The sequence below is a fragment of the Acanthisitta chloris genome, unplaced genomic scaffold (assembly GCF_000695815.1).
Source record: "Acanthisitta chloris isolate BGI_N310 unplaced genomic scaffold, ASM69581v1 scaffold6319, whole genome shotgun sequence".
Lineage (NCBI taxonomy): Eukaryota > Metazoa > Chordata > Aves > Passeriformes > Acanthisittidae > Acanthisitta > Acanthisitta chloris.
Window position 1 is genome coordinate 151,038 of NW_008690733.1, and position 7,661 is coordinate 158,698.

Genomic DNA, 7,661 nt, shown 5'->3' on the forward strand with positions numbered 1-7,661 from the left:
GACTAAATCTATCTCCCTCCATATCAAATGTGGAAAATACCAACCTTCACAGAGGAACACAAGTATTAACATTTGTACAGTTTTACAATTGTAAAGGTGGTGTTTCTTTCTCCTCTTCCCGTTTCATGGCACTTTGTGCAGGAAGAGAGGAAGCTGATATGGCACTAGTATCAAATTTCAAACTGCCAATCTCTACCTTTTATATAAAAGGCACACAATCTATATGTAATTCTTTTTCTGTTAAAATATAAATCATACAATAGTAAGACTCTTTGTGATTATGCTTGTGATCAAGCAAGTGATGAGCCAGACTGTAAGGCCTTCACAAACACACTGATGTCTACTTTGTCAATTCCTTTAGAACTGCAAGTAATGAATGACATGAAGCCTGGCAAACACAGTTCAAAACTGTACTGGGTAGGAGGCGGTCAGGAACAGAACCAAGAAGACAGTGAATGCCAAAGCTGTGGTTTCATGAAGTAAGAGCTTCCAAAAGTAGTATTCTTTTGAAAAGCTGGTTTCTTCTGCCCTCTTCATTTCTGGTCTCATGCAGACATAAACACATTCTCTCAGACTCTAGTTTAACTCACCATTTAAAGTAGCAGCACTACAAAAACAAACTAAAGCAGAAACCACCTCCCTGTTCTCTATGGCAGGCTACTCATCCTGCTAGCCTTCGGGTTACCCTTGGATATTAAGGAATCATAGAATCATAGAATCAACCAGGTTGGCAGAGACCTCAAAGATCACCAAGTCCAACCCTACCGTCGTTAGTGCACCACAGCACTAAGTGCCACATCCAGTCTCATCTTGAAAACCTCCAGGGACGGTGAATCCACCACCTCCCCAAAGGACACACTACACAAATAGTTCTTCCAGTGTGATGGCGTTAGGTAGCTCCAGATTCAGCAGTTCATTCCTTCCCCTTCATTCTGGTGTAACTAGGGTCCTGCACTGTATCCATTTCCTGATCCAGAGTACCATATAGCTGCACAAACAATATTATCAGCAAAACTGATGAAGCTGTAAATAAGCTGCCAGGCCAGACAGCCAGAAACAATTTTGTTTGCCCTGGCTGCTGTCTATCAGCTACAGGAAAACTTTTAACTCTTTTACAGAAGTAAAACATACCAAATAGGTCCCCATTTCTTTCTCCATGTTGACTTGTTCAGCTAAGGACAGGTCTGTATCAGTTTTCTGAGAACACATGCGTTTCTTCATCCTCTTGTTATGTCTCTTTTGGAGCCAGTAAGGAAGCAAGGATTCTGCAAACTGATTGAGGATCTGCGAAGTTATCAGCAAGGTGGCCAAGCTCTTAAGTTAAAAAAAATTAAATTAAATTATTAGAACTGTGATAAACCTACAAGCATTTGCAATTCTTTGTGTTCTAGTAACACCATAAGTTATTACAGTGTGACAAAAGGCGGCCAGCCTAACAAACCTAGAAACAGCATGTGGAAAGCATAGATGCTCTAGTTCCCATTCTTTGTTATGTGCTGAAAAGGACAAAGTAGGAACTAAAAGTCTAAATATTTTGTGAATCTGGATGTACCTTGGAGACAGTACACAAAGTCCAATGCGAGGTAATGCAGACCTAACATATGCCAGTGACAATCACAGAGCTAAACAATGTATTTTTTCCTATTTTTTTTTCCTTTTTGCTTTTACCTGAAAGTATAGGAAATATCATGTCTGGTATAGATATGTCAAGTGTTTTGCTGGAGACCACTTTAGAGGAACAGAGATCTTGAGTTGAAGTTCTTGTTGTACTGCTCATTATGTTTAGAGCAAAAATATTTTCCTTAGACCTGATTTTCATACATTCGAGCGTGAAAGATATTAACATCAGAAAGTTGATGTAAAATACTAACTACAAATTACTTTTGCTTGTATTTATTCTCAGATCCTTACAGCAGTCATAAACTTAATCATGCTCCTATCTTCAAGAGTCTCTCATGAAGAACACTACAGAGAAAACCATTCTCTAACATAAAGAGAAATAAAGAGGAAATTAAAATTTCCCAGCCTCATCTATGTGAGGAAATAATCAATTTATTTGAAAACAGTTCCTCATTCATACAGAGAGAAAGAACTGCTCTACTCTGCTATGATTCTGCAACAGTGCTAGGGGAACTGAAATATGAAAGCTGGATTTCCTAGAAAATATATGTGAAATATATTAACTGTCAAGTTAATGTTTCAGAATAACAATTAAATACTAAAGTCCTGTTTCAATCAGTCCTTTATTGTCCCAGATTGATCAGCATTCTTAAGATGTCCTTGGAACTCACCTGCCTCAAAAGCTTCATATCAAACAGCACAAAGGCAATGTAGAAGAGAGATGCAAAACAATTCAAGAAGTTGAACTGCAAATAAAAATATTTGGTTTCAGTACTCAAGCAAAAGTTCAGATGCAGAATATCATCTAACTTAACAGTTACCTTGACTAAATCACTTCCATGCAGATGTAAACTGTTCATTAACAATTTCTTGACCATTTTTAAAACTTTGATCAGAAAAAAACACATTTTCAATATTGGTCTTACTCAGATTTTCACTTGACAAGCTTAATCCTTTCCTAACGCACAGTGCACGGAAAGAACTACAATTCAATTATGAAACGTGGACCTGAAAAACCTGTCCCTTGCTTAACTTTCATTTACTGGCAATTCCTCCAGAGGTAACACTGCAAAAGGAACATACTATTCTTAATTTAATGATTTTAAATTTTTTTTTAAGAAATACTTTATCAAAATATAAATGTTGGATGACATATCTCTCAATATTTACAACTGTACCTTGCTACATGTCAGTTGAGCTTGATTGTTTAATCACTTCAAGAGGTTTTATGACCAAGAGAAATATTCCTTACTTCTAAAATGAGACATAATCACAGTATTGTACTTGAGAAATTATCAGGCTCGGAAGTTTCCCACTTGCTATCAGTGATGCAGCTCCTGTTTTGGAGCTCCTGGGCAACACAGATAATAGTGGGAGTACAGAGAGCCATTTGTAGGTTGAAAGTGAAAACTGTGGGGAACTTAGACTTGGCATTTCATAATTTTAAAAATTATTTAATATAAATTTCCTATGGGGAAAAAGAGATGGTGTTGAATTTTTTTGAGAAAGTCAGAGACAAAACTCTAAACGATATGTACAAGAGTTTTAGCTCTAGAGGTTACCAGTAACAGATGGATAACAAGCGGATTTAAAAACAACAACAAAAAAACCCCAAATAAACAAAAAAAAAAAAAAAAGATAAAAAAAGAAACTATGCTGAAGGAAATAAGAAAGGAACTCTGAAGAGACTTTAGCAATCTTTTCAAAACGGAAACAAGAAGATTAAGTAAACCAATATTTGCAACTGCTTTTACTGAATATCCTATATGTGAATTCAAGGTTTACAGTACAGTTCTTTAGAATCAGTGTTGCATCTGGATATATACCTAGAAGAGCAAACACACACACACACACACACATACACACAAAAGCAGGTTGTTTAGAGCCAAAAAGTAAACAGAGCAGTATATACTACAAACTGCATGAGAGCAGACTGATGGACATGTACTTCCAGCTTCCTCTGACTGAATGCTAGTAGAGGTGGAAGTTAATCTACAAACATTTTAAAATATGGTTTACTATAAAGTTTTGCAAAAATTTAACAGAATAATTTCCAGTTGAAGACAGGGCCACGCCAATTAACAGAGAAACTTACACATACAGAATCCTGATGAAAGAAAAAATCGATACAAATAAAAAGCCAACTCTCCACTATAAAAAGAGGCATCTAGTACAGTCTAGCAGTTACTGCAACCATAACAGAAATCTTGTTTACTCTGATATTTGTGATAGTATCTGGCCTTGAACAAAACTGCAGGTCAGTGAGGTAATGCTAAGAAAGCACTAATAAAACACAGGACAAGTTGTCTTTTTTAATAATCTTAGAAGTTGCTTATACTGCATACTTACCACTAAAACCTTCAGAATTAAATGGTTCTGATATGAAGATTCCAGCCTATGATTTTCTAAAATACCAACAAAATTATTGATTAGTAAACAGCAGAAGCTCTTATCATATTCTAGACATTGTTATACGAAGAATAAACAGACACTCTTCCCCCACATAAAAATTACTTATTTAATAGTTTACGTTCCTCCAACACTTTATGGTAAAAAGAATTTCTACTGTACCAGTATCTCATTTAACCTATGAGGCTAATCTGATGCACAATATTATCACACATATTCTTGGCTACAACTCCAGTATTTTTCCTACTGTAAAGGTTTTTCCTTTTATATATTTCTTACTCAGAAGAGCTGTTCTATAACAGAAAAAACATCCATCGCTCTTAAGACTTAACAAAATGTGTCAAGTTATTGATTGTTCTTTGACTGAACACTAATGTAAGACCAACGGGAATATATTATGAAAAGTAACAAGACCAAATTTGATTCAAAACCAGTAAATGCTCACAGAAATACTCCCATCTCAAAGGACTTTAGATCAGACCCTAAGCTTTAAAGCAAGACTAGAGTTATGTGAAATTCAACAGACGCATCACTCATTCTAAATCAAGATTTTTGCTTTGTTCAAGCTAAGCTGTCAGAAGCTGGTGTTTCAGGGAGGCTGGTTACAAGTGGGGAGAAAGGAAAAGGGAATGAGAAATTTCCAGTTTCTTTCTGCTGTTTTGTCAGATTGTACCTTTAAAGCCCTGGCTAAGCAGTAACGGAGAAGGCAGCACACTAGCATGGGCTGTGTCAACAAGGCTGAAAGGAGACACCGTCACCTACAGACCTTGCTTAGGGCAAAACAACAGAGTTCTCCTCTGACAGAGGCAACAGGTATGCTTAAAAATACCCCAGATTTTTTCCTATGCTTTGTCTGTTTAGCTGTTTAAGTCAGATATTAGCTGAATATATGCCAGGTGGGATGGAAGGAAGGACAGCCAGATGAGCATTTCAGCCTATTCAGAACACGGCAGCATCAAAACATAGGATAGCACAGAAAAGACACAAGCTGTCAGTGTAGCAAGTTACATAAGTATTGTACACTGCTGAACACGCAACATCAGCTTAAGAGAAAAAAAATCTGGGTTAAAAAATCCCCTTGATTTGCCTGTTTAAAACATTTTAGTCTGATTATCTGACCCACACAACTGGGTATTTTGAAGAAAATCTTTTTCTTGCAGTGTAGTAAAAACAATGAAACAAAACAGTCAGTTGAACCCTAGGTTTGAATTTTAAAATCATTTTTTAAATAAAAACTTTGAACAGCCACAAACAAATCAAGAAATTGCTTGCTTTTACTATTATGGCTGTCAGATTGAATTTGCTGAGCAAATCATTTTGGCATGCATAACCAACCCCCACTTCAACACCTCTTTTTATTCTGTTTTCTGCATTCATCTCCCTTTTGCTTTATCCTTCTGTTAATTTTCTGGGTCTCCAGCTTTAGCAACCTGGATTCTGTCCTGCAAATGAATGCCATATTGAGCTACACAAAGCCACTAACTCTCCATTAGCTTCATCTATTAACTCTGTCCGAAAGTGACTGCACACGTCTGTAGAAGTGCTAAAATTCAAAATAAACACTAGCATTTCGCTATCCTTATGTTTGGTTACAAAACACAAGGCCCAATCTGTTAAATAAATCACACAGACAAGGGGGAAAAAGGCAACCTATTATAACATTCCTCCTCTTCTGAGAGTGCCCAGAGAAGCGTATTTTGATAGGGAAGTGATATCTTAGTCTCTGTTGTATACGTAGCGTACACACTCTCATGTGACATTTAGTTGGTGGTTTAGATTTTGCCCCACTATCTCACTGCGTCTGCTCTCTGCACAGATGTATCAGTAGACTAAGACATACTCAGCAAACATGGGTTGTGTATGGGACGTGCCAAGACACTCCTTCCTGACATCCATCTCTGAGCTCCTATCCTCATGCTCTCAGCTCATGTATTTTGTCAGCACCATGGACAATACAGCCAAAGTGCCAAGACAGGGAAGGGGGACTTCTGCACCAAAGGCAGAGAGGGGCAGGCTCACCCCTTCTGATGACATGTCAGTCTCAGACCAAATTAAACCAACTGTGAAACTCAGAACACTCAAAATAAAAGTAAGACTTGTAAATGGCCATCTCTTTTACCCCACAGTAAAAATCTACTTCAAGAAATTTCTTTAGCATTCTGTTGAAGAAGAGCTCACAGTAATGTATTCTGCAAAGAAACAAATTCTAAGCATCTGGGGTTCTAACTTGAAGGAAGAAGGATAAACAACTTTCTTACCCCAGGATGTTAAGAATTCAGCAGCATACCGATAGATACGGTTCATAATTTCAATCACGACAGCATATATGATACTGGGCACATACAGCATCAAGCTGCTGAAGTTAGACTCATTCTCTCTATGGTAATCCAGAGCCCACTGTTCCAAGTCAAAGTAAATCATCATCACGTACAGTGAGAAGTAGAGGCAAAGGCACACAAATGGTAAGGACACCAGATAAATCCGTAGCTGTCTCTTAAGACTTGAGTACACTGGTTCCTCCCTCCCAGTTACGGGATTGATACCCAGGACACCATGGAAGCCTGATCTTGGCTCTTCAAACTGTCGTTTCATCAGCAGTGTCCCCCAGCGGTATGTCAGGATGGCGCAAATCCGCTTCCAAACTTCCAGGATCACAGTTGACCAGAGTAGATTGAATGTGGCGAACATCACGTATTTGTCATAATCTTCCCATGCAAATACATAATAAGGAATCCCAATGATAGCCATTGGAATCAAAGCAAATGTGAAGTACTCTAAGAAGCCGAAGTAGAGAGCAATGGTTTCACCAAAGTAGCAGCGTATGTCATCTGCAGATAGAAATGAATCAATTAAGACTACACTTAACACAGATGTCAGTACAATATCAAAACTGACTTTACAATAATCCACTGACCCAGGGTTCTTTTTCCCTAAATAACACAATTAATATAATTGGGGTTTTTTTCACTTCTCCTCCCATATTCCAAAAACTCAGGTGGTTATCTGATTTTTTTTGTTACATATACACACAAACATAAACATACATACACATATTTAGATGGTAAGGAAGTCTAGTATCTCAATACTTGCCACATCAATATCAGAGGGCAAACAAAGAAAAACCCCAAACAAACTGAAAACACTATCATCTTGAAAACAGAACTGATCAATGAATGGCTAGGACAGCATGGAAGACAATTAAATTAATAAAACCCAAACTTTAACAGCAAGTGACCCCTAACTTCTGAAGATTCTCACTGGCATACAAATGCCTAGGAAACAAATTTGTTTCAGTCTGCTCAGAGCCAAAAAGGGCTAAGTTGTGCTTTGACAATCCTCCAGGAACTAAAGGAATAGATGGAAAGGTATATCAAAATCTTAAACCTCAGACATGTCAGAAAGCACACCCAGATTGAGACATTCTCTTCAGCAGTCAACTGATACACGAAATACATATTTCCTGTATTCACTAAGTTTGTCTGCTCAGATGTTAGAAAGATTTGAAAAGTGTACTAGTAACAGATATATTTCATGACAGATATATTACCTCCAAGAAGACAAGATCTCAGGTACTTAAATAAATGTAGGAGTATTCATAATCTAGAAGTTGTGCCACATAAGAGACAGGAATG

At 37.3% G+C, this 7,661-nt stretch overlaps 1 protein-coding gene across 1 annotated transcript in view; it reads right to left on the reverse strand.

The window, feature by feature from the left end:
• Window positions 1-7,661, reverse strand: part of ANO10 (anoctamin 10) — a 127,307-nt gene that overhangs the window by 110,249 nt on the left and 9,397 nt on the right. Inside the window, exons 6-9 of the mRNA XM_009081925.1 lie at window positions 6,288-6,857; window positions 3,970-4,025; window positions 2,292-2,366; window positions 1,132-1,314 (exon numbers count right to left, since the gene is read on the reverse strand). Coding sequence (XP_009080173.1) covers window positions 1,132-1,314; window positions 2,292-2,366; window positions 3,970-4,025; window positions 6,288-6,857 — 884 coding nt within the window. The remainder of the gene's footprint in view (window positions 1-1,131; window positions 1,315-2,291; window positions 2,367-3,969; window positions 4,026-6,287; window positions 6,858-7,661) is intronic.